The sequence below is a fragment of the Callorhinus ursinus genome, unplaced genomic scaffold (assembly GCF_003265705.2).
Source record: "Callorhinus ursinus isolate GAN/ISIS: 27379988/994484 unplaced genomic scaffold, GSC_fseal_2.0 scaffold24, whole genome shotgun sequence".
NCBI lineage: Eukaryota > Metazoa > Chordata > Mammalia > Carnivora > Otariidae > Callorhinus > Callorhinus ursinus.
Window position 1 is genome coordinate 1,802,439 of NW_027397086.1, and position 26,304 is coordinate 1,828,742.

The window sequence follows — 26,304 nt, forward strand, 5'->3', positions numbered from 1 at the left end:
GCCCAGCGGCTCCCGATGCCTCCCAGGTGCTCTGTTCCTTTGTTTCCATCAGGTCGACACCCAAGCCAATCCCAGATTTAAAAAAAACAAAAAAAACCTCTCCTGCTAGGATCTGACTTTTTACCCTTTTACCTAGATTTGTTCAAGGCTATCCCCAGCCTGACCCATTCTCCTTTCCCACTAGTCCCCTTACCGGGACTGGCTGCTTGTCATTTGCCAAACCCCAGTCCCACCCTAGGCTGCCCGTTTCCAGACCTTTGCAGTGTCATCTTGTTGGCCCCAACGAGATCTCCAACACACACACACACACACACACACACACACACACACACACACACACACACCCTTTTGCTTTTGCTCAGGGAAATCCTACATGTACTTCAAAACCTATCAGATGCCACCTCCTCCAGGAAGCCTCCCCTGATGTTCTGTGGCTGTGCCTCAAAGTCCCGGTAGCATTTAGCCTGTTCTCCTCAGCTGCCTTTTTCTCACTGCCTTCTCTCCCTGCGCCAGGGCTCTCCTCTATCAGGAGCTCCCTTTGGACACATGCCCCCATCTCTAGTTCTTCCCCTGGGCCCAGGCTCCTGCCCTTCCATGCAGTCAGGGTGGGAGCTTAGGGACATTTGCTGAATTGAACTGCATGAAGCCTCACCAGGCGCTGGGGGTGAGGAGCCAGCAAGTGCCGCTATGTCTCAAGGGGAGGTGGCTTCTGGGGGATCTGTTTGAGCTGTGGCTTCAGGGCCTCCCTCTGCGGCTCCCTGGGTCACATAGTCCAGCTGCCACCAGCCAGAGCCCAGCTGTGTGCCCCCTTGGCATCAGAGGCAGCTGAGGGCTTGTGGCCCCAGGGGCCCGGGGCCAATATCAAACACCACCTCCCCTTCCCACTCCTTTGGTGACCTTGCATGTAGATAGGCTGTCCCCTGCGCCAGTCCCAGGCTTGTTGGAAGCATCAGAGAAGAGGCAGGGCCTTTCCTGAGCTTACGGTCGAAAGAGAGAGCCTTGGGCACCTGGGTGGCTCAGTTGGTTAAGCGACTGCCTTCGGCTCAGGTCATGATCCTGGAGTCCCGGGATCGAGTCCCGCATCGGGCTCCCTGCTCAGCGCGGAGTCTGCTTCTCCCTCTGACCCTCCCCCATCTCATGTGCTCTCTCTCTCATTCTCTCTCTCTTTCAAATAAATAAATAAATCTTAAAAAGAAAAAAGAAAGAGAGAGCCTTGCTGTCCTGGGTCCCTCTCGACTTCCTCCCTCAGGTCTGGCCTTTTCTCCTCCCATGTTCCTAGTTTTGTCTCTGCCATTGACATGCTGTGTGACTCTGGGGAAGTTACTCCCCCTTTCTGGGTCTGGGCTTTACCACCTGCAAAATGAGAACAGTGATTCCTGCTTCTTCCTCACTTCACAAGGGCTCCTCGGAGGGTCAGGTGAAGTCCTGGTGTGTTTTGCAAACTGCAAAGCACTGTCCACCTGTGAGGATGGTGGTTCTCACTGTAGCCTGTTCCCTTTTGCAGGCTGTCAGTGTCCTGATCTTCTCTGCCTGCCAGGGAGAATGAGCTGACCACCCAGCTCCCGCCAGAAGGGCCTGGCTGAGGTTCTTTAGTGGAGCACCTCCTCCGGGAGAATAGAAGCCCTTGCTACACTCAGAGCAGTAGCCGGGCTCATCTCTCCACACCTCTCGCTTCTTAGCCACGACCACACTGGGAGGTTGGCAGCAGGGACTGCCAACCCATTTGACAGTTGAGGAAACTGAGGGTAAGGGAGCCAGAGCCGGGACCTGAACTCCGGTCTTCGTCGGCAGGCAGATGAAGGCAGGAGCGGTTGGCTGTCCTTCCCTCGGTCAGTCTGCTCAGCTGCATGATGTAATTCCCAGGGGGAGAGCCCCGGCGTGCAGGCTGCGTGGTCCCCGAGGCGCTCACGGCCCCCCGCTGCCATGACGTGTTTCTGGGGACGGCCTGAGGCCGCTCTGCCCTCGGGGCCCCGTCCCGCCTCAGCTCCTCACCTGCTGGCTGACCTTGGACGAGTTCCTGCCTTCATTAGAGTGTCCCTTCTCCCCCTGCAGAACGAAGGGGCCTCACACCCTTGGGGCAGGAGGTGGTGGTGGGATATTTGCCAGAGTTTGGAGTCACTCAGATGAAAGGATCTAGAAATAGACACGATTCTTCTCTCCTGGAGTGTGGGGCAGGAAGTCACCCTGTAACCGGCTCCTCCTGGGCGGGGGCTCGCTTCTGAGCAATCCTCGAGTCACGCCACCCTACAGGGAGGTCAGCCTTGGCAATCCCAGGTGGCATCTTTTGGTCCTTTCAAAACTTCTAAAAATGTCGCAGAAGGAAAACCAGATCCTCATTGGGAAGTTCTTCCTGATGTCTAACCTAAACCCCGCTGCATTGCATTCGCTCAGTGACTGTTTTTAGAGTCCCTACCTCCGCTGGGATGTACAGCTGGGAACCCGTACCTCAGGAAGCTTCGAGTCTCATGAGGGGGACAAAGAAACCCATAAGTCAGGTATTATTACAAGGCACTGTAAAGAAAAGCGTCTGGCCTCTTGTACCCTAGGGTTTGGGTGGAGGTCACTGGGTTAGGCGGGGGCTGGGAGAGAAGGAGGGAAGCGGGGGCCCACAGGAACGACAAGCCAAGGACTCCCTTCTGTCACTTTCCCGTGCCCTCCTCTGGGCCCGGCCCTGCCCCACGTTGCTCACCATCCAGTCCAGCCGGGCGCCTGTGATGGAAGGCAGGGTGGGAGCGCAGAGGAGACGGCTTCCCGGAGGAGGCAATGTTTAAGCTGGACAGCATTTACCTGATCTGTCCTGCAGGGAGACCAAGGTGTGTTGGGGGACAGGAAAGGAGCCAGGCAGGTGGAAGGAACAGGGCAGGGTTCGGGGTGGAGCCTGCAGGTGCCCTAAGCTGAGGGGCCCAGTGGGACCTGCTCTGGAGGGCAGGAGGCCTCCGTAGCTCTAGAGGGGTCTCAGCGGGACCTTCGGGAGGGGTCCTTTGCTGCTGCGTGGGGAACGAGTTGGTGGGGCTGGGAGGTGTCCAGGAGGCCGGGGGGGAGGTTGTCACAGTGATTTAGAGGCAGGTGAGGGGGCTTGGACCAGGGCAGGGCTGGGGGCACAGGGACAGAGCCAGGCGGCTGGCTCTGTGTCGGAGGAGGGAAAGGTGGGGAACTCCGTGGGGCACCAGCTTTGAAGGGGCAGTGATGGAGTTGGTGCCATCCCCAGGTGGGACTCTCGGGGGGCTCAGGTTAGGGGTGGACAGAACCTGGTTTGGTGTCGGTGGGCTGGGTGGGCCATCCAGGAGGCCAGGAGTGTGTGTTGTGGGGAACAAGACCCTCACAGGACACAAATGGAGACCCCCCCCAAAATGGACCCAGAGCTGCTTGCTTCCGGAGGAGTGGCAGGGCTTGGGGAGCTTGGAGCCCCCAGGAGGGGTGGCCTTGGGCAGCTCTCCAGGTCCCGTTCCCCCCCACCCCCCGCAGCCCTGTGCCTGAGAGCTCCTCCCTGCCGGGCACCCCCGCCCGCACACCACCCAGCCCCGGTTTTCCCAATCCACAGCTCCACTACGCGGTTCGGTCATGATGAACGGCCGGCCACCCTGCCTCCAGCTGGGGTGCTCCTAGGAGATGGGGGGCTCGGAGCCACTTGCATTCGGATCTGGCGTCCCCCTAGAGGGACACTTTCTTCTTCCGACTTTGATACAAGGAGTAGAGTCTGGGTCCACCCAGAGGCTACCGCCCCCTGGCTCTCCAGCAGACAAGGAAGGAGATGGGGCGGGCCGGGCGTGTTTGGCTAGCAGGCCATCGATGCGATGTGTCCCTCCCTCCTGAGCACTCCTGTCCCCCGCCGGACCCCATGACCACCTCTGAGGCTGGGGACACAGAGGAGGCAGCCAGGAAAGACGCCAGCCCTCCACTAAGGGCCCTGAGGCACCTTTGCAGCTTCCTGTCTCCTGCCTCCCCTGGCACGAGCCCATCTCGTCCTCCCCTTGGCTGGAACAGCACTGGGGAGGGGGTCACACAGGGGATGAAGCCACGTCCCTCCAGCTGGGGGCTCACACACACAGTTAGGGACAGACTGGACCTCGAACCCAGGGCTCCTGGCTCCTCTCATGCCCACTGCCCGGGATAGCTTCCCAGTGTCCCCCACCCCTTGCCCCGTGTGCCTTCGCGGCTTCCTGCAGACCCCTGGGTGCTCGCCCGGCTCTGCCAGGGCCGAAGGCTCATCAACAAGCCCCAGCCCCGCGGCATGCTCCATTGGCTGCCCACCGCCCAGAACACCCCCTTATTATCTCGGGCAGATTCCTCTGCGATACACGTAAACAGCAGCCTATAAAAGCGAACAGTACTTCATGTTTAAGGTGATCTCAGAAGACTAATTCTCCTCTGCTGAGTGGCCTGTTTCAGCTCCAACTCCATCATCCCCCTGCCCCTCTGGGGATCCCCTGCGGCTTTTCTCAAGCCTCTCCCTCCCCAGCACCCTCTGCCTTCCCTCCAGGGACCAGGGGCTTGGGTGGAAGCAGGCGCACGAGAGAGCGAGGGTCCTGGAGACACAGGGAGACGTGGCTGGCCGCTCTGCCTAGCCAGCTGGGGGACCTTAAAGTTCTTCGGTTGGAGGACGGCGCTCAGAGCTGCTTGGGGCAAGGTGTCTCCCGATGGGCTCGGGGAGGGGCCTGACAGGGACTTCCTTGCAAACCCCAGTCACACACAAGACAGAGGGAAGAAGGTTGTGGGAAGCAAGCAGTCTTGACAGAGGGTGTGATTCCGGCCCCCGGCCCTGGGATCGAATGCTAGCCCTCCCATGTACCTCCCGTGTGACCTCGGGAAGGGGTCTTCTGCTCTCTGAGCTTCAGTTTTCCCACCCGCCAAGTGAATCCAACCAGAGCAGGGGGTCGTTCGGAGGTTTCAGGGGTGGGAACAGGGCACGTGTTCAAAGAATGGCAGCGATAATCTGGAAGCTTCTGATCTGCAGGTGACTGGGGGCTTGGGGCAGCCTGGAGGTGGCCTTCATTCCGTGCGAGGCCATCAGGGGTGGCACGGGGTTAGAGGTGGCCTTGCCTCGGGGTCCAGGGCTCAGCGTGGAGGTCATGAGCCTCTGCCCTGCCACGCACAGTAGGGTGGCGGGGCCTTGACCTCCTCCCCATGCGAGCACGGTCACCGGGAAATGACCTGGTCCATCCGCTCTTCCTCCCATCCATCCCACAAGCAGCTGCTCTGTGCCAGGCGAGCAGGCCCTGCCCTTGGGGGCTCCCGTGGTCCAGGGTAATTCACCTGGGCCTGGGGCTTGCCAGCCTAGCCTTCCTTGGGTGCACAGAATTCAGAGATTCCCAAACCGATCCACGCCCCACATAGGCTAAGAATCACAGTCCATGGGACATGAGCTCCCCCAGCGTGGGGCTAGGACAACGGCCACCCCCATCCTCAGGGACTGGTTTGGAGCCTGGCTCATGGGGACACCCAGTGAACGTTGAATGGATGTTTGAGCCAGTACATGAATGAAGTCAAAGGTGATGACTGTCTGTCTTGATGAGTGCCACCATGGGGGAGGGGAGCAAGGGCCGTGGGAACATGGAGGAGGAGCCTTTCCAAAACTAGGTTGGGGCGGGGAGGCCTGGGGAAACAGTCTAGGAAGGCTTCCTGGAGGAGGTGACATCTAGCTGGGCCCTGAAGGAAGAGAGGGAATTAGGAAGCAGAGCAGGGGCAGCAGATGCCTCAGGCTAAGGTAGCAGCCTATGCAGAGCTGCTGTGAGGGAGCTAATGTGCCCAGGTCTGGCAGGAGTAAGCTGTCTAGACGCGTGGAGCCTGGGATGGATGGGCCTCCTGGGGAAGGTATGGAGAGAGGAGGGGCAGAGCGCTGAGTCCTGGGGGCATCATCAGTGCAGGGGCGGGCTAAGGAATTCTCTCCCTCATCTTGCCAACAACACGGCACCCTCCTGGGCGGGGGGTCTTCTTGTCCACCTGCACCTCAGCCCCGACCCCAACTTCCTCTGGTCCCAAGTAGGAGATTTGGGACTTACTTGTAGAATTTGAATTTAAGCAAAACAACTGTTCGCTCTTTTGTACTTTCCTGTAGTGAGACGCCTTGTGTAAGAGGATTCGCTATTTTATGTAACACCGAGAAAAAAAGGGTCAATCACTGCGGTAGGATTCCCCACCATCGGAGACGTTAAAATGTGGAAAAATGAAAAGGTGCATCCCCGCATCGGTGACATACATACAGGAGTAACACTTTGGGTGGAAAACAGAACCAAACACTTCCCGATGCTCTGTGCACATTGATCACGGGGTAGTAAAAGCCGCTAACATTTACTGCACACGCACAATGCGCCGGGCACGGCTCCAAGCGCGTTCTATACTGACTCCCTTCAAGATGCGTCTCCAGTTCCGAAAGTGGGAAATGTGGGGGAAAGCCAGCCGGAGAAGGGCCCCCAGAGGAGGCGGGAGGCTGGGGGGTTGAGTCTGAGCTCGCTTCTCATCGGCTGTGCGACTCTGGGCAAGCCCTTGGCTCTCCTGGGCCTCGTGTCCCCCACGTGTCACACGCTCCATGGCCGCCCTGCGGGCTCCCTCGGGGCTGTGAGCGATCGGGGTACAGCAAGCCCGATCACGGCGCCTCCTTTTTTTTTTTCCCCCAAGTTCTGAAAAGGCTTTATTACATAGAGGGGAAGGGGTTCAGTCCTTCTTGGCTGCGGCTTTCCTCATGGCGGCCAGGACGTTGCTCAGCTCCTCTCTCTTCCTCTTGGCGCGGATGTGTGTCCCCACCCTTTTCTTGATGAACTTGAGGGCGCGCTTGTCCTTGGAGACCTCGAGCAGCTCCACGGCCCACCGCTCGTAGGGGGCGAAGCCGCACACCTCTCGGATCATGTCCCGCACGAACTTGGTGTGCTTGGTGAGGCGCCCGCGGCGGCGGCGGCGGCTGTGCCTCGGCTTGCTGGCGTTCTTAGTCACCTTGTGGCCCTTGTTAAGGCCCACGGCCATAGGGTAGCGCAGAGCCATGGCGGCTGCTCCTCAATGGCTCCCGCGGCGGAAGGCTCCCGGCGCCTCCTTTAATGACAAGCTGCCCCCCGGGTTCCAGCCAGTAGCCCCCCCCACCGAACCCAGTTTTTACCTCCCCCCCTTTTCTTGCCCTGGGGGGCACGGCAACCCCGCGGCCCCAGCCTTGGAGGGAGGGCGCCTTTCTCCAGGGTGCCTGGCAGGGCTCTGCCCGTTAGCTTGCTCTGCGGAGAGGGGAGGAAAGAGGAGAGGAGGTGCTCGGCGGCCACCCTGCGCCCTGGGGACTCATGCATGGCAGCCTCGCGGACCTGCCCAGGCTTCGGGACTCGGGGCTGTGGGGGCTCCAGGGGGAAAGTGACCCTTAGTGACGGGTGCTCATTCTGCTGTGACAGTGTGACAATTCTTAGCGTGGTTGCTGTCACCGTTACAGCTTTCTCTTCCTGAGTCTGCACGGCAGGCACCCACGTGCGGGGCAGGGCGCGTCATTATTGCCTCCATTTTACAGGTGAGGACCCCGAGGCTCAGCGAGGTGAGGTCCCTCACCCAAGATCCCCCCCTACCCCCTGGAAATGGCAGTGCAGGGGCCTGAGGCTGTGGGCGCCTTCACCTGCAACCCTGACCCACCCAGGAGGGCTGCATGGGGGAGGTGTGCCTGCCCCGTGCAGGCCACAAGGAGCAGGGCAGGGGCAGTGAGGGGAGGGCGCCTCTCTGCCTCAGTTTCTCTTCTCATCCTCTCCATCTCCAGCTGCGTGCATCTCTCACTCACTCGCACTTGCTGTATCTTTGGTCCCGGGCTTTCTGTCTCCCCTCTGGGCCTCTGTCTCTCACCTCTGCCTCTCTGTATGACTCCCTTGCCCCTGTCCCCAAGAAGGGGGCCCTCTGAGTCTTGCCCACCCCTCCCAAAGGCCAGAGGCCCCGTCCTGAGGCTGCCTGGGCGCCCCTCCCCGGAGAGCTGGAAGCCCAGGTCCGCCCCTGATGCCGCCCCTTCTCTCTCCCGCCCGCCTGCCCGTCCGTCTGTCTGTCCCTGTGTCTGTGTGCGCCCGCAGTGGCCCAGCTGCGGCTACGTGCTGTGCACGGTGCTGCTCTCCCTGGCGGTCCTGCTGGCCGTGGCTGTCACCGGCGCCGTGCTCTTCCTGAACCATGCCCACGTGCCAGGCACGGCGCCCCCGCCCGTCGTCAGCACCGGCACCGGGCCGGCGGGTGCCAACAGCGCCCTGGTCACCGTGGAGAGGGCCGACAGCTCGCGCCTCAGCATTCTCATTGACCCGCGCTGCCCCGACCTCGCCGACGGCTTCGCCCGCCTGGAGGGCGCCCAGGCCTCCATGCTGCAGGTGCTGGCCGAGCACCAGGCCCAGCCGAGGCCTGCAGGCGAGCAGGAGCTGTTGGACACCCTGGCGGACCAGCTGCCCCGGCTGCTGGCCCGGGCCTCGGAGCTGCAGGCGGAGTGCGCCGGGCTGCGGAAGGGCCTCGGCGCGCTGGGCCAGGGGCTCAGCGCCCTGCAGAGCGAGCAGGGCCGCCTCATCCAGGTACGGGGCTGGGTCTGCAACTGGGGTCTTGGTGGGGGGTGGGGTTGCTGCCTGGGCGCCTGATGTCCACGGCTTCCCTTAATCCCCAAGGGCCCCAGGACCAGGGGATGTTGCTATTGCCATCTACCGTGGAGCAAGTGAGCCTCAGAGAAATGAGTCTCCCGTCCAGGGCCACACAGCTAGAGGCACCATTTCCTACCCACGGTCCTGGGGACCCTGGGGACCCTGGGTATTCGTGGAGCACCCCGTGGCATCCCACAGTCAGGTCAAGTCCAGGGCTCAAGGGGCTTCCCGGGTGCGTCAGTACAGGTGAGGCAGGACCTGCCTTCCATCAGTAGTGATTTGAGGTTCAAGGTCACGTGGCGGGTCAGTGGCAGGCCTCTCCCCAGCTCGCTCTCCCCCATTCTCTACCATTCGATGCTCCCAGCTTTCCAGGGAAGGCGGGACCAGCTGAGAGAGCCCATCCAGACCCTTAGCCTCTCCCTACCACCTCTGCCCCATCTCCCCCGATCCCCTCCCCTCCCCTAAGCCAAGGCAGGTCCCAGCAAGCACCTGCAGATCTGGGGGAAGAGTTTCCAACGTTGACCACTCCTGGAGCAGCGGCGAGAACTCCTCACCCCCCTCCCCCTGCCCCACATAGGATCAGGGATTTAGGGTCATCTCGTTGGTTTTCCACTGTTTTCCGGAAGAGAAAACTGAGGCCCAGAAAGAGACAATGATTTGTTCAGGGTACAGTGGCCTCTGGCCTCTGGCCTCCCAGCGCCCTGCCCACCCTCTGGCTTTGTACCCCATCACCCCGATGACTCAGGTCCTCAGGGACTAGGAGGTGAGCCCCACCCTGCCATTGGTCCCAGCCCCTTCCAGACACCGGGGATGACCAGGCAGTCGGTCACCCAGCAGCTCATGAGCAATGGGTCTTTTCCCTCCTCTGAAGGCTGCAGCTGGAGAAATTATAGTTCCCGTCATCCTGTCTGGGTGACTGATGGGAAGGCTCTTCCCCTCCCGGGGTGGGGTGGGGGTGGGGTGTTCAGCTGCCCTCTCCATCAGCAGGGCTTGGGGAGACCTCCAGATTTTCTGGGTGACCTGGACCCCCCACTTTACTCTCCACATGGTTCAGCCAGGCCCGTAGGGCAGGGGTGGGGAATCGCAGGGGGAGGCCTCAGGGTCTCCCACCCACCCACCTACACAGAGGCCTAGAGCTGTTCCTATAAGACTAATAACTTTTGGGGGACCCGGTAGTGCCTTGGCTCACCTGATATATTTACTTCTCAAAAGAACATTTAATTTGACTCATTTCCCACAGACTAAGGGTGATTTCAGAGACCATGTGTCTTGCAGAGCTATGGAACTGCGGCTCCTGGCTCCAAGCTTCCCACACCCGCAGGGGATCAGCGCAGACCTGGGTTTCCTAAAGCGCTGCCCACAGACACCCTCTGTCAGAAGTGCCAGAGCTGCTTGCTAAAAGGCACCTCTCTGAACCTCATCGCAAACCCCCCGGGCCCCGCAGGTAAAAAGGCATCGGGGCGGCCCTTGTGGGCGTGGACATCGATGGCCCACTGGCCCGGGAGCTGCAGAGCTGAGCGGTTCTGCCTTCAGGGTTTGGGCCGGCAGTGCTGGGATCCAATCCAGGCTCCACCAAGGAGCGGCAGTTGCGGGACTTGGGCGCGTCGGTTGCCCTCCCTGGGCTCAGTCTCCTTACCTGCAAAATGGGGATAGCGTAGTCCATACCCAGGAGGATGGGGGAGCTCCTGGCCAGGCTGGGCTCAGCTGGCATCCGGCACAGAGAGATGAGCCTTTCTTTTATTATTATGGAAATAAAATGGTTTGTAAACTAAAGTTGCAGCCAGTGGGGAGCCACCACTGAAAACCCCTTTGCCTTTTGTGGGAGTAATGATAGGAACCACTGGGTGCTTGGGTAATCGGCACTTCCTAGCACAGTGGCCTCAGGAGGTGGAGCTCATCACCCCATTCTCCGGAGGGGCAGACGGAGGCTCGGAGTGGCAGAGTGCCCTGTGGACGCTCGGTCACATGACCAAGAAGTGCCAGGAGCAACTTTGACTTCGCTACCTCTAAAAGCTGCCAGGTCCTCTTTAATGCATGTGTGCAGCTCTGCGAGCAGGCACTGACTTTCCCTATTAATTCGGAGCATGTTTATATGTACATTTTCAACTTTAATCATTTGCTGGTTTAAACGGAGGTCTTCCCTGCCTGCCAGCAAGAGCGGGCTGTGCCTGAGTTCCTCGAGTGTGTCTGCTTGTCGCAGAAGGATGGGCAGGACCCTGGAGACTTAGCCAACAAGCCTGGTGATCTCTGTTGCCCACACCCTGCAGGTGCCCCCTGCCCCCTGCCCCCCGCTTCCGAGGGCTGCCTGCGTCCATGTGGTCCACGGGGCTCCCCCAACAGGGACTGTCTATAGGACACTGCTGTGAAAGCCCAGGGAGGGGTCAGCTGCCTTGCCCCAGGGTTCCCCCTGCCCACCTCGGCGCCCTTCCCCCCGGGGCCTCAGCCCTTCCTGTGGAGGAGAAGCTGACGGGGAAACGAAAAGCTTTTGAGGGGCCCTTGCTTCTGGACAAACCAAGAATTGTACTTTGTAAACTGCTGGCTCTGTATATTTCTATTTTCCTTCCTCGAACAAGCTATTATCTGGCAAGTGACAGGTTCAGCGTGTAAAGACCCAGCAGGGCACATGTGCATGGGCTGGCTGGCTGGCTGGCTGGCTGGTGTCCGCCTGTGACCCCGCCTCCCCTCCTCGTGGGTCCTGCAGCCTCCCAGAGCCCAGGGCGGGGGAGGTGACAGCCCCCAGACCCTTCAGGCAGCAAGCACGGCCCAGAGGTCCCCCGGGGCGGGGGGAGAAGGGGGGAGGCGGTCAGCTGACCCAGCTTACAAACCTCCAGACCTGGATCTGAGGAAGGGTGGCCGAGCCGTGGGAATGACACAGGGAACGTGGGCTGAGCCTTCAGGCCCCAAACACCTGCTCTGGTTGAACCACCCCCAACACCCACCCCAGAAAGACAGGTGCCATCACTCTGGTCCACAAAAGGGAGTTTGGTTACTCTTCCAGGGTCACTTGCCCAGTGAATGGAGGAGGGGTTGAGTCAAAACCCAGAACTGACACCAGAGCCTGGGGCCAGACCACCGCCCCCCACTTGTCCTGCCCCTACCCTGCACAATGACACAGCCCTAGGTTCCTTTCCTGCCAGTCAACCCTGGGAAAGCAGCCCGAGGTCGGTCTCCATCAGGGACCTGTCCTTCTGGGCCTCGGTTTCCCCACTTGTACCGAGGAGACAGCAAGCCAAGCCCTCCCCACTGGCCATGCTGTGGGGGTGAGGTGAGGCGGTGGACCTCGGAGCCATGGCTCATGAATGTGGAGTTGGGGGCTGGGTGGGGTGGGAGGAGTATCCCAGGGCCCCCCGTTTGCACACAGAACCATCACCCCTGCCTCCGCGGCCTTCCTGGGCATCAGGAGAGACTTTGGGTGAGGGTGTTTTGTAATTTGCAAGGTGCCTTATGAATTTTCGTAACAAGGAAGGCCAAGTCCTCTGTGCCCTGCCGGGGCCCCACCCTGTGCTGAGTCCCTCCCACATGTCACCAGTCCCCATGGCAGTTGCAACAGGGAGGCCCTGGCAGCCCGACTTCGAGGCTTGGTTACGTCACTCACCCCCCGACGTGTACCTGGTAAATGGGTGAGTTGGGATTTGAACCCAGCTTTGCCTGGTGCCCGGTGCCTCCTCCCCCTGCACGGCAGAGCTTTCTTCAGTCCCCTCACCTGGGCTGAGGCACAGGGATGGAGGAGGACGGGGCCTGGGGTGTAGCAGGGCACAGGTCTCTGCTGAAGCCTCTGTCTCCCCTCCCACCCGAGCCCCCATCCTCTGAACACACAGACACTGAGCTCCTGTGGGGCCTGAGCAGGGCAGGAGGGGATGGCCCATGCTGGCAGGTGCTGGCTGGCCGGAGCCCCTGCCCCTTCCACTCACCCCTTCCACTTACCCCTTTGCCCCATAGCTTCTCTCCGAGAGTCAAGGCCACATGGCTCACCTGGTGAACTCGGTCAGTGATGTCCTAGATGCCCTGCAGAGGGACCGGGGGGTTGGCCGGCCCCATGTCAAAGCTGACCTCCAGAGGGCACCTGCCAGGGGACTGCGTCCCCGTGGCTGCACCAACGGTGAGTGGGGGGGGGGCTGCCTTTCTTGGGTGACCTGGGTGCCCAGTTCTGTACCCCCAGGGCCCCTCGCCCACCCCTCTGATGAGGACACACAGCTGCTGTTTGCTGAGGACTTCCTGCTGCCAGGCAGCTCTGAGCACCCTACCTGCACCCTTCTGTTGAGCCCTCTCCCGGCCTGTTGTGCCCATTTTCCGGATGAGGAAAGCAAGGCTCAGAGAGGGTGCACACTCACCCGGGTTCTACCACCAAGGCTGGTGCCCTGGAGCCCTTGGGACACTGCAGGGTAGACTGACAAGCCAGGGAGAGCCAGGGACAGAGGGTGGTGGTGGTGGGGGCGGCACAGATACCAGGCGCAGCCCTGACAGCATGCCCCGTCCCAGGCTCTCCACCACGCGACTGTCTGGACGTGCTCCTGAGCGGACAGCAGGAGGATGGCATTTACTCGGTCTTCCCCACACACTACCCTGCCGGCTTCCAGGTCTACTGTGACATGCGCACAGACGGCGGCGGCTGGACGGTGAGTCTCCAGGGCTGCACAGCCAGCTTCCTCTGGGCCCTGCAGACGCCCAGGCGGGCCGGGCTGACCCAGGGGGCAGTGCACTCGACCCCGGGGGCTCTGAGCAGCCTCTCACCCAGCCTTCTGTCCCTGGCCAGGCCTGCCGCCGGCCCCCACAAACCTGCCCCTCATCTCACCCAAGAACTCCACACCCCCCAGAAATTGGCACAGGGCAAGCGGAGGCCGTGGGCTGACCCCTGGGCCCCCGTGGGAGCAGATGTTAGACCCCGTCTCCTGCCTGTGGAGCCACCTCCTGCTCCCCGAGCCTCAAGCCTCTGGGAACACAGGGGCTCCCTGAGAGCGCCAGGCAAGTCGGGGATGGGTTCTGGGACGGAACGCGGCACCAGGAGCCTTTTGCTGTTGTGAGCTCAAGGGCCAGCGAGTGTAGATCTGTCTTTCAAGTTCTCCAATATATGGCATGTGTGATCAAAGGGGAAAAGGGGGGGGGGACATCGCCTGCAGGGAGCAGAGACCCCCGTGGCTTCCCAGCAAGGAGCTGCTGTGACTTCCTGCCTGGGTGGGAAGTAGGGGTGACGAAATGTCCCCACAGCCAATGGAGGGCTGGGTGGGGTGACCACAGGTGGCCCCGAAATCTCCCCAGAGCCGGGAGAAGGGGGCAGAGTGGCGGGGAGAGGCCCCAGGCTTGATTCCCCAGGGAGTCTCCAGATCCACCAGCGGGGAAGCCCCTTCTAGAGCAGGGTCTGCGCGTCGCCTCCCACAGCTTCTGTGGCGGCTCCTGGCCTCAGCCTTCATGCGGGCACCAGAGCCACAGGCCAAAGGGAATTGCGCGGGCCTGGCAGCATCTCAGTAACACGTGTGGGCACCGAAATGTGAATTTCATAAAGCGTTCGTGCATTCTTCAAATATTATTCAAAAGATATTTTAAAATATTTTTCTTTTGCTTTTTAAAAACCATTTAAAAATGTTCTTGGCTCATAAGCCATTTAAAAACAGGCAGCAGGCAGGAGTCATCCTGTGGCCCGTGGTTTACTAACCCCCCACCCCCCATTCTAAAGCTGGGATAGGAAGTGAGCTTGCTGTCCCTTCCCCCTCAAATCAGTGGCCTTCCAACCCTCTCCTGAAGCTCAGCCTTGGGGGCTGGGCTTCAGCGGGGCTGCCACCGGCCATTGGGTGACTTCATGTAAATTAAAAATACATGTCCTTTCCTTTTGGCCCACTGGGGCACTGGGCTTGACAAGGAGAATAGATGTGGGCTGGGTGCCCTAGAGCAGTGAACAACCTATACCACTGTCCCTGGACATCTGCCTGCCACCCTGAAAGCTGCTCAACCTCCCCAAGTTGGCCGTGGTTGGGATGCCCAGTGACAATGGAAATCAGGGTTCGTAAAACTGACTCTTTAATGGTCCTTGGCTTCACATTTAATTTCAAAAATGGGCAGACAATTTTGAGCACCTACTCTGTGCTGGGGAAGCACAGAGATGGGGAAGTCCCTGCCGCAGTCCTCCCAGAGAGCTTGGAGTCTGTGAGGATTTGGGGTGGAAGAAGTCACGGTAAGCAGAGGTGGGGGAGGCTCTGTGCAAGCTTCCTGGAGAAGGGGGGCTTTTCAGATCAGCCTTAAGAGGCTGGTGAGAGCAGTAAGTGGGAAGGAAAGAGAAGGTATTCCTGGCAGAGGGAGCAACCTAACAAGGGCCTGGGATGCAGGAAGCACACGGCCTCTTCAGGGAACAGAGTCAACAAGGGTGGGTGGCGTGTGAAGAGGTGACACTAGCATCAATATCCCAGGCTGCGTGCGGGGTTGGGGCGGGCACTGGGGAGTTACTGAGGGTGCTGGAGAGAGGAAGGTGGCTTAAGGACTGGCTTCAGGAGCTGTAACCTGACCGTGCGTCCTGGAGCGGAGCAGGGAGAGAGTAGAGGGGGAGGCCCTTGGCTCATGCTGTGGACAGGCCTGTGGTCGAGCCTCTGCCAGAGCAGTGGGGAGCGTGGGCTCCAACATCCACAGATGGACGTGGGGGTGGCTCCCAGTCCTGCTGTGTGATCTCGGGGACGTTACTTAAGTTCTCTGAGCCTCAGTTTCCTCAGCTGTAAAGTGGGGATACCCACTTGCCTCACTGAGAGATCTTAACTGCAAGCAATAGAAAATCGCCGATTTAAGCAGAAAAGGTAATTGTCCTGGAGGGAGGCTGGGAGGCCAGAGAAACCAGCTCAGGGCCATGCTGCCAGGAATAGAGCCCCCCAGACCTGGCCAGGGGTGAGGTAGCGGGAACCCCACTGGCCCCAGGGCTGCTGGTGAGGAGCCCCTGGGCACAGCCACACCCTGGGCACAGACACCCCCAAGATGGGTGTGGGCCTGGGGTGCAGCCTGCGGTTCCTTTGAAAGAGATCCCTTGTGTCCCTGCCTCTTTGCTTCCCCAGCCATTGAGCCAGTGGCTGTTCTGATGGGTGGGGACTGGGCCACAGGCCTACGACCCTCCCCAAATCTCAGAAGACGGGGAAGGACAGCCAGTTGACCAAGGCTTCTGTCGAATGCTTGTGGGGCATTCAGCACAGGCCCATCAGTGGCCTGATCGCTATTTAGAACAATGGGTCACGCCCAATGCAAGGCACTGGCCACCCAACATGACCAGGGTGTGTGTGACCCCGCCCCTTACTGAGCTCTTTGCCAAGAGGGTGTCCACCGTCGTCCAGGGGATAGTCATGGGGGCCTGAAGCAGGGTATGGGGTCAGCTGTTTTCCGGGGCGCCCAGGCAGGCCCCCAGGTCTCTGCCCTTGGCACTTGGGGCATGAGGAGAAGCAGGCCCTGCCCCCCCCCAGTTCTCACCAAGGAGCGTGGTGCAATTTTTGGTGCACTGATGGCCAGGCAGAGGGGAGAGGGAAGCTCCCCCAGGGGAAGGCATGGTGAGACATGGGGGTGCAGGCAGCCCACATCGGTTCTGAAAGGGGTCGGCTTTCCCAAGCACGGGGAGAGACAGGGGAGGCCTGAGTGAGGCAGGTGGGGGGGGGGGGGTGGGGGGGGGGGGGGGGGCCAGGCGAGGGCATTCAGAGGGCAGAGCCGGCTTGAGAGCTGCTGAGAATCCCCTAAAGACCCAGGGACAGGCATACCTGCAAACATCTCTTCAGGCTCCACAGGAGAGCATTTAAAGGTACTGGATCCGTGTCTGGGGGCTAAAAGCTTTTTTGTTTTCCTAACTCAGAACATCTGAGTTATGGCATTCGCCTGTGGGAGCCCCTCGGCAGGCAGAACTGCGCCAACGTAGCAGCCGAAGCCCAGAAATCAGAGTTAAGGGTCAGGACAGGCTTAAGGAAAGACCTGGGCACTAGCCCGGGCTCTGCATCTTCTCTGTGGGTGGACTTGAAGCCAGTCTCCCAGGAAGTCCATGGGGATTTGGGCCGGGAGGACGGTAATACCCGGGGCCCGGGCTTCCGGGACCATTACAGGGGAGATGATGAGGAAAGCCAGCAGCCCCCTCCCGGCCCCCCAACCCTCCCGCTCAGACACCTGGATCAGGGGCTGTGGAAGGCAGGCCGCTCTCGGCTGAGAAGTGTTTGCGAGGCCGATAAACGTTAATATCCATTTGGGCTTCCGTCAAAAGCAATCTTTGCCCAGATACCTCTGGGCATCTGTCAGGATCACCTCCCTGCCACACGGAATCTCTCGGAAACTCAATTGTTGTTTGGGAAGGAGCCCGCTGCCGCCTCTCTGAACCCTGGTACCATCCATCCTCGTTAGGCTCTATGTCTGAGCTGCCAGACCTCGAGTGCTGACACCGGGTGGCCCTCCCTGGTGGACAGGGCATCTGGGGCTGGACGCTGCAGACAGAGCCTGCTTCCTGGCGAGACCAGACCGGGCAAGGAGGGGGTTCGGCAGCCCTGGCCACTTCACGGCTTATATACCAGGGCCTGGCATGCCTCCAACCCCTGGATTCTGGCTGAGCAGCCTCAGAGAAGGAAGAGATGTGTCCAAGGCCACCTAGCAAATGAGCAGCCCGCCTGGGGGCAGCGCCCAGACCTCCCAAGGCCCAGCCTCACGCGTGTGTGTGGAGCCGGGCATCACACGGTGGCCCTTAATCATCCAACCGCTGAGCACCAACCACAGGCCAGAGGATCCAACAGCAAGCTCCTGGCCTGGTGGGGAGCTGGCAGATGAGCTGACTTGTGTGAGGGCTATAGGGCTGGGGGGGATGGGGGAGCCCAGAGGAGAGCCCCTAACCTAGCCTGGGGCAGCCCAGGGAAGCCTCTGGACAGGGAGGTCCAAGCGCTGGGGGAAGAGGTGAGAACAGCATTCCAGGCAAAGGGAACAGACATGCAGAGGTCTGCAGGGACATGGCGGCGCCTGGTCTGGGTCCGCGTGGGCTCTGCTCTGCTGGTGTATGGAGCTTGAGGGGCCAGGGACGAGAGGAGGGAGGTGGGCAGAGGCTGGGTCGGGTGCGGTTGTGCGGGCACGTCAGGAGACAGGCTTTGTCCTGAGGGCTGATTGGGCTCCTGCCGCCCTCAGGATTCCCCCCAGGTGGGGAGTGACTCAGAGACTTGGGCCAAGGGCATGGCGGCTGGTGGGGGAGTAGTTCGGGGAGTGTGAATTCTATGGGCCCTGAATTGTGGCTGCGGACAGTAGGAACCCTGCTGGGTGGGAAGAGGCCACATGTGGCTCCTTGGGGTGGGGAGGCCACAGAGGCGGGTGGGCACACGCCTCAAGGTGGCCTTTGGCCTTTTGGCTGATGTGGCCACTGGCCTTGGCTAAACCCAAGCCTTCTCTCCACACTCACCAAAGCCCACAGCGACCCGGGCCACACAGGGTCATGCCGATTGTCAAGGCTACTCCTGAACTTGACAGGGGCACTCACCCCATCCCTGCCCCAGGAAAGGAGGAGGGAAGGCAGGAAGGAAGGACCGTGTCCTGCTGACCTGCGACTCTGGGGAGGGGCCTCCTTTGGGAGGCCTCTCTGACCACCGGGGCCCACCCATCTTGCTCCTTCTTTGTACCAAAGGTGGAACCAAGCGGTTACCTGTCCGCCTGCTGTCCCTTGTCACACTGGGCGATGACACTTCACCTCACTGAGCCTTACTTTTTCACCTGCTCAGTGAGGCTAATAGAGCACCGTCCACGTGGGGAGAGAGTCAGAATCCCTCGCAGGCTCTTCCCTGGTGAGCAGGGAGCAGGGGTCCACGCTGAGCCTTGGGGAATCCCTGGGAGCAGAGGAACCTGGCTCCCTCCTGCAGGGTCTTACAGTCAAGCAGTGTGTTTAAAGGGAAGACTCACCAAAACAGAGGCCAGATTTCCTCACTGGGAAGGTGATACGTGGGACCGGGCTGGCCGTTTCCGGCTCACCTCCCCGCCGGCCGTGTGAGACTGGGGAGGTCACATCCCCTCTTGGGGTGCTCCCCTTCCTCGTCCAGCCACCAGTGTGGCCCTTGTATCTTGTGTGGCCGCCTTGCAGGGGCCTGGTGTGGGTTTTGGGTGGTCAGAAGGAGGGTCCAGCTCAGCATCAGCAGGTGTCCCCACCCCCCCACTTCCCTGCCTCTCTGCCCAGCCTTGTCCCCATCGGCATCTGCCCGTGGTGTTGCTGCCACCAGGCCTGATTGCCAACCCCTTCCCTCGCCTTTGCATAATTACCACCTGGGTCACCGAAATCAGGTCCAGTTCAGCATCTCCTGCCGCAGGAACCCGCAAGAGGATCGATTCTGCTCTACGCCCCCACTGGGATTCACGGCGCAGCCGCCTGCTCCCAGCACCACGAGCTGAGGGGCCCAAACCCCGTTCTGCACGGTGGCCACGCTCTGCCAGGCGTTTTACTGTCGTGCGAGGTCAGCGGCTCAGATATGCCGCTAATTGGCTTCGCTGTGAAAGAAACCGTCCCCTCCCCACCTGAGCTCCCCAGGAAGGGAGGAAAATCCTTCCCTCACTTGCAAAACATCAAAGGAGCCACCACCAAGCGGAGCCCAGCCTGGCAGCGGGATCCGGCTCAGGGAGAGATGAAAAGCCAGGGAGGCTGGACCGCAGGGTTGTGGGAGACTCCTCCGTCCGTGGGCTGAGGCTTCAGCCGGTCCTTGTTACAGACAGATGCGGTGGTGGCAGGGGGACCTGCCGTGACATCAGTGGGCCACGGTGTCCCCGAGCCGTAGCCCGGCTCAGCACCGGCTCCCCACTGCCCTGGGGAGTCCTTAGGGCTGCACACCCTAATACATGAGCAAGGTGACCGGCCCCGCATCCCCTCGAGTGATCCGCTCGGAGAAAGCTTGCCTCCATCCAGAGCAGTTTGGATTTTGTAAACTTTTAACGTAAAACAGGGTAGTACACGCGGAGGCTCAGCCCGGTAGCTCAGCATTTGATAAATGGCAGCTCTGAGCAGCGTTTGCCAGGAGCTGGCCGGCACCGACTGCCAAGCCTGGGAAGCGTGGCGGGGCGCCAAGCCCGGGGGTACCATTTCCAGTCAAAAACAAGGAGGAGGCCCGCTTCCTTCTGGGCTTGGCAGCCGGTTCTGAAGGAGAGGGAGGGGACGTTGGTTAGACCTACTATGTGCGCCCCGTTGACGCTTTTACTTCATTGCGCATTTTCCCTGCAACCCTGCAGGGGTGACAAAGGGACTGCTGCTGGCGCCTCTTTACAGAGAGGGAAACTGAGGCTTGGGAAGGGTCCGTGACTCGTCCGGGGTCACAAGTTCTTTGTTCCTTAGAAACAAAAATCTGCCTGGGCCACAGCGCCCCCCCCCGCCCCCCTCCCGGAATCGCCTGCTCAGGAGGTCTGGGAGGCTGGTGGACCCTGGAGCTGCACAGCCGAGATCCTGCCTGCAAATGATTTCTACAGCAGCTTCATCAGAGTCTAGGGAAAGTCCCAGATGCTGCCTCCTGGGGACCTTCTAAAGTGGCAGAGACACTCCCTCTCCATCTTATAGGGTTTGGACCCACTCAGCCCCCATCTCTTGGCTTCTCTGACCACCTGCCAAGACCCTGCTCAATATGCAGTTCAGCAGAGCGTCTCCTACTCCAGGCAGCCCTCCTGGAGCCCTCCCTAGCAGATGGCTAAACCTCCTCTGAGCTCCCAGCAAATGTACCCACAAGTGTCACCATTACGGACTAATGTGTATCAACCAGTGCCTGTACCTGTTACCAAACCTTTGTGGGTAGGAGCTGCTATGACCTCCATTTTACAGATGAGGAAACAGGTGTAGGGATGGAAGGAGCTTGCCAAGTTAGGAGCTGCCCAGCCCCGTGACTGCACACAAGCGCCTGGAGCAGCAAGCTTTTCATTTCGCAGAAGAGAGAAGGCCAGACTTAGGTGGACACCCAGCCTATCGGCTGGACCCCCAGTGGAACTTGGTCTCCCGGATGCCAGCCAAGGGCACTTCCTGGGGCTGGCCCAGCTCGGCCGTGCTGAGGGCCGGGTAGCCTCGCGGGCCTAGGGGAGCAATGTATGCCCCCTCAGCCTTGGGGTGCCCCCACTCTGCAGAGGTCACCCCACCTGGCCACCTTAGCCTGCTCATCTGCCAAATGGGAACACAAGGCCCTCTGTGCTGGGGAGACCACAAAGCCAGGCTCAGGCGCCCAGGACAAGACTCTGGCTCTTAGCACCACGGCAGACAAGGAGCCAGTTGGACAGGGCCCCTCCGAGGAAGGGGTCCCGGCAGAGATGGGACCTTGTAGAGCACCAGACAGGCCCCTGGAGCCCAGCTGACAAACACAGGACCATCGGCTGCTCTGCTGCCCACCCCCACCCCCCGCTTGCCACCGCCCCAAATGCAGCCGCTCCTTCCTTTGGAACCGCCCGGCACCATCTGCAGGACCATGTGGGCCCATCCCTCCCTTGGCAGAGCCCCCAAGCAGTACTTGGAAGACACGCTGGGTGGCCGGCACTGGCTTTTGAGAATCTGCATCCAGAAAACATGCTCTGTCTGTCTTCCTACGTGCCACCTGCTCGAGAGGGCGGCCGGCGCCTCGCCTTCTGCATCGGTCACTTTGCCGCTGGAGCCCAAGGGAGCCGCCCCGGGAGTCGGACCAATGAAGATTTAGCCTCAAAAGGAATCCTTTTGTTTTCCTACCATTTTCTGCCCTTTTTTTCTTTCTTTTTTTTTTTTTTTTTTTTGGCCTAAGTGGGGATTCATGTTCTGTTGGGACAGATGGCTGGGAAGTGGGTACATCCATCCTTTCCTCGCTCCCTCTTTGCGTCTTCCCGTCTGGCTGATCCTTGCTCTGTAATTGAAGGCCTTCTGCTTGGTGACATCCAGCCAGCCAGCGCCCCTGAAGTCCAGCTGCAGCTCAGCTTGGGCCTCTGAGTCAGAGAAAGCAAACTCCTGGGAACGTTGGAGAACCGGCAGCCGATCTGTGGCCTCGAGGGCTCTTGGAACTTGCTGGCCACTTCGAGCAGTGATTGGCTTGAGGGCGAGGCCGGGGTACCGAGTTTGAGATCCTGGCCGGGGCCGGGCTCACTCCATCACTCAGCCCAGGAGTCAGGACAGCCCGTGGCAAAGGCTGGCAACGTCCAGAGTAGTGTGTCTCGAAGGGCAAGGATCGTGGCAGGAAGTTTTGGTTTCCGATATGAGCACCCGTGAGTGTGTGTATCATGATGCCACACGCCTTTCCCGGGGTCGTGGTCAGCGAGTCTAAATGCCACTTCTGCAAAGCGTTGTCACGCATGTGTCTGGGCCGTTCACAGGGTGGATAACGGTTCATGAGCCCCAGGTGAGCGCGCTCACGTGGGCACCCAGTTGCGGTGGCTTCTGAGCTGGTACAGACTCAAACTCTGTCATCGGGAAGGTCTGCCACAGTCGGGTGCTTGCAGCGTACTTTGCCCGGGTGGACAGAGGCAGGGAGGCCCCAGCGGGCCCCGAGCGTGCGCTCTCACCCACTGATCGTGCACCCAGGCCGAGCCCCAGCCAGGCCCCTGCCTGTGGGCGGCAGTGGGAGAGGGGGACTGAGAACGGGGTTTGGAGGTCAGCTGTTGGCATAAAAGTGCTGGCAGGAGGACAGGGAGGCATGTCCCGGGTCTGGTCAGTGGCAAATGAGAGTGGCTGCAGGCGTCCAGCCTGGCCTTCGTGACGTGGAGGGTAGGACATTGGCTGCAGGCGTCCAGCCTGGCCTTCGGCTGAGGGGGTGAGGGGTGGGTCAGACCGTCCACTCTGTGCTCACCGTCCCCTGACTTCTGGCCAGTGTCGGAGCTTCTGTCCACTGTAAGGACGAAGGGGGCGGGGAACTGGGTTGGGGTAAGGATTTGGTGAATAAGAACGTGCTCAATGAGAGGGACCCGGCCCCAGCATCTGCCGTGGCCAGCTGTCAACACCAGCCCACCTTGGGCACTCTGCCTGTCTGTCTCAGTTTCCAGGGCTTGTGCCCTGCCTGTGCCCGGAAGCCCAGCAGACCCCCAGTCCTCCTCATAACAGTAGTGACAGGCAAAATAACAAAGGTGGTGTTAATAGGACCAGCGCTGTGCCATGTACCCCTCCCTGGGGTCCTGGGAGGCAGGTCTGGCTTATCAGTGGGTGAGGACAAACGAGGCCCAGAGGGGAGGGGTGATGTCCCCAGGCCACACGGCCACACTGTGGTCAGGACCCTGCCCTTCCTCCAGACCCACTCCGAATTCCCTTCCAGAAGCCGGCCGTGCTGGGCATACCCACTGTCCCCATGTCTTAGATCAGTCCTGCTTCCCATCTGGGTGGGGGTCCCCTGTGTCCCTCTGCCCTAAGGGAGATGCTCCGTGGAACATCTGAATGGGTGAAGGAGGCATGGGGTGTGACCCCTACGTACAGACGAGGAAGCTGAGGCTCAGAGAGGTGGAGCAATGGCCAGCCTGTAAGTGGCAGGGCCCAGGTCCTAACCATCGCCCCCCCACCGGGCCCCCGACTGTCTCCCTCTCTGGCAGAAACAGGCTCCCGCTGCTCGCTGCCTTCTCGGGACTTCTCCCGGGAGCGTCTGAGCTTCTGCCGGGATTAAGCCTTTCAAAGGGCACGTGCTCAGGGTCCCAATCCGGCTGTCAATACCGCGGCCCAGCGCCTTTCACATTTCTCCGAGCCTGATCGAAGTCCCTTCCCCAGCCAGTCCCTTCTGAGCACTTGCACCTGTCAGGGCCCAGCCAGGTCTGCAATGGTGGGGCACGAAGAAGGAGGTGTCATCCCCTTGCCACTCCCTCACGTCAGAGCTACCCGGAGGCTGTGACTGGCAGGTTCCCGCGGACGCACGCGGAGCAGGCGGTCAAGCTCACGGCGGATGAAGCGCCCGGGCGGTCCCGGGAGGCTGGAATCAGGCTGCTTAGTAATGAAACCGGCGGCTCCCGGCGCCGCGGCCAAACTCCACCGCCTCGTCCGTGGGCACAGATGGAGGCGGGCGGGGGGCGCGGGTGCTGCCTCCGCAAATGAGCAAGCAAAAGGCTTGTTACACAGAAAGAGTTGGAAGGGGAGTGGCCAGGAACAGGATTGTCAGCGGATCCTGTGAACACTCAAGGCAGCTCTGGCCTGGACCAGCGTGGTACTTATTTCAAAGCAATTTAACCGATGGGATTCCTGACTCCCAACTCAAGACTGTTATAAAATGAGTTACAGAGGCAGCTCGGCTGCTCCTTGGTACCCGAGGCACACCCCTGCGGGCTGTTGCCTCCTGCCCCCCCCCCCCCCCCCCCCCGGAGAAGTGGCCGGGGCTCTGGTTCCCCAAGCCCCCACTGATCCCCCCGCCACCGGGGCCTCTTCTGCTGGGGAGAGTGCACGTGACTCCGGCAGAATCCTTTTGAGAGACGGAGCCCCCGAGGCTGTGTCCTCGGTTCTTCAAAACTCGAGAATGGGTTTTTGCTCAGTTTTGTTTTGATCTGTGAAAAGAAATTAGGGCCCTTGCCCACCCCTCTTATTTGATCTGTGGGGAAACTGAGGCCCAACCGGGATGGGACCAGTCCAGGGTCCCACAGCAGGGCGGCAGAGGTGGGCCTGGAAGCACGTTTTCTCCAGCCTCGTCCACCGTGATTTCTTCCCCGGGGCACGTTTTGGGGGCTGGGGGCATTCAGTCCGTCCCGCCTGGGGCCCCCATGAAGCCCTTGAGTCCTTGCTCTGCTCCAGGCCCCTGATGTCCCCGAGCGGGCGGCTGAAGGGAGTGAGTGGGGCAGGGGACGCACGGCGGGGCTGGGGCTCCTGGGGCGGTTGGCGCCAGCCCTCCATCCTTTGCAGGTGTTTCAGCGCCGGGAGGACGGCTCCGTGAACTTCTTCCGAGGCTGGGAGGCGTACCGGGACGGCTTCGGCAAGCTCACGGGGGAGCACTGGCTAGGTGAGAGCCATGACGCCTGCCTGGTGCAGGCTTCTCTGTCTCCGTCGCTGCAGCCCGAGGGAACGCGCCCTCCCCACCTGGGGGGTCAGGGCCTCCCGGGCTGCAGGGACAGGTGATCGGTGTGTTCAGCGGGAATGAGGTCAAGGGCTGGAAGCCGAAAGAAGTGCAGACAGTGTGAGTGGGTCCCTTAGAGGTGTGTGCTTTTCCACGTTGGGACGCCCTGGGACCTGGTCGCCATCCTGGATCCAGTGAGTAGGGGGTGGGGACAGGGCTCAGTTTCAGGTACAGGGAGGGTCAGAGCAGCCCCCAAACTGCCCTGCCCTCGGGGGTCAGCAGATGCCTGGGGTGGGCTTGGGGCGCCAAGGGCATAACTCCCAAAGGAGAGGCCGTGGTTCCTGAGGTCCCTGAGGTCTCATGGCTGGCACACACGCTCAGAAAGCTAGTATTCACGTTGCCCTTATTTACTTACTATTTATCTTCAGGTCCCCTCGGTGTTTTAAAATTTGAATATCTTACATAATTTCATTCTGAAGCATAACGTCCATAAAAATCACAGGTCTGAAGTCCTAGATATATTTGGGAGGTAGTTGGGACTTGAGGTGAGGTTTGGGTTTTTTTTTTTTTAATATGTCTATAGGAGTCATCGTTTTAAAATGCATGATTCATGGGGTTTTAGTATATTCACAGAGTTATGTAACCCTCGCCCCTACCTAATTCCAGGACATCTTCTCCACCCCCAAAAAGAAGCCCTGTGCCCCCACTAGCAGTCACCCCCATTTATATTTTTAACACATATTAAAATTGGGGCACCTGGCTGGCTCAGTCGGAGGAGCGTGGGACTCTTGATCTCGGGCTCGTGAGTTCGAGCCCCACGTTGGATGTAGAGATGACTTAAAGAAATACACTTAAATAAAATAAAACAAAACAAAACACATGGCATTAGATTGACATGCCATGTTAATGGCATCACGCACCCCACAGCACATGGGCCCCACTTTGGCTTGCCCGGGCCTGGGTATGTGGGAACGGCTCATATACCCAGGGAGAGGAGGTGAGAACAAACGTGGCTGGTGGAGGGCTCGGCTCCAGGTAGGGGTCAGTATGGTCCCAGGCCTGCCTGTAGGAGCTTCAGGGGAACTTCTGGGGGAAAGATGGGGTCAGTCCCAGAGGTGGGACCGGGTCTGTGCCCACTCGCCCCCTGTGCAGAGGCACCTGGGTGGTGACCAACAGTGTCATTGCCTAATGTCTGTCTCCCTGACCGTGGGACCCATGAGGGCAGGACCCTCTCTGTCCTGGCCTCCACTGTGTCCTGTTACTGGGCAGGTACTGGCTGCAGAACTTTATTACCCCAAGTCTCTCTTACTGTGCACCTCCTGTGTGCCCAGCCCATTTTATAGACCTCGGCCCTGACACCTCAAACCCACCCTAAGAGGGTGGGTGGCCTTGCCATTGTCCTCCCCTTTTATGGGTGAGGAAACTGAGGCCCAGAATGAGTGGGGTGTGTGTGTGTGTGTGTTGGGTTGGAGGAAGCCCGGGCAGGATTCACAAGCTTTAAACTACACCCTGAACTGAGTGAATGAGAGCAGGGCCAGGGGAGGGGCTGGGGGAGAGGAGCTTCTAGGTGGGAAGACCCTTCCCCCGCCCCCCACCTGGGTGGGTGTGTCAAGATAGGGAGAGGGTGGCCAGGTGGGGGCCCTATTTCCGCATCACCACCCACCACCCCCTTGGAGCGGCGTTGGTGACTCCGCCACTCACCGCATCTTAATTGAAATCTAAGGGCAGCCACGGAAGGTGCGGGAGGAAGCATTTAAGCAGGGCCTTGATTAGCTCCTGGCAGACAGGAAGCCCTGAGGAGAATGTCAACTTAGCCCTCCACTCCCCTGGCCGTTCCCTCC

At 60.3% G+C, this 26,304-nt stretch overlaps 2 protein-coding genes across 3 annotated transcripts in view; one reads left to right on the plus strand and one right to left on the minus strand.

The window, feature by feature from the left end:
* The window catches only part of FIBCD1 (fibrinogen C domain containing 1), a 34,761-nt gene that overhangs the window by 2,045 nt on the left and 6,412 nt on the right, over positions 1-26,304 (plus strand). Inside the window, exons 3-7 of one of the 2 annotated variants that reach the window (XM_073905601.1) lie at positions 7,403-7,477; positions 8,019-8,498; positions 12,501-12,660; positions 13,041-13,177; positions 24,313-24,409. In XM_073905601.1, coding sequence (XP_073761702.1) covers positions 7,403-7,477; positions 8,019-8,498; positions 12,501-12,660; positions 13,041-13,177; positions 24,313-24,409 — 949 coding nt within the window. The remainder of the gene's footprint in view (positions 1-7,402; positions 7,478-8,018; positions 8,499-12,500; positions 12,661-13,040; positions 13,178-24,312; positions 24,410-26,304) is intronic. The other variant, XM_025888326.2, reaches the window with a different exon arrangement.
* Positions 6,616-7,004, minus strand: LOC112836517 (large ribosomal subunit protein eL36-like). The gene has a single exon (XM_073876725.1). It carries the CDS (start codon positions 6,973-6,975, stop codon positions 6,652-6,654), a length of 324 nt encoding a protein of 107 aa, XP_073732826.1. The 5' UTR covers positions 6,976-7,004; the 3' UTR covers positions 6,616-6,651.

Bases quoted from the DNA above. Each gene is read 5' to 3' on its own strand.
- LOC112836517 (XM_073876725.1), bottom strand. From the start codon at position 6,975: ATGGCTCTGCGCTACCCTATGGCCGTGGGCCTTAACAAGGGCCACAAG.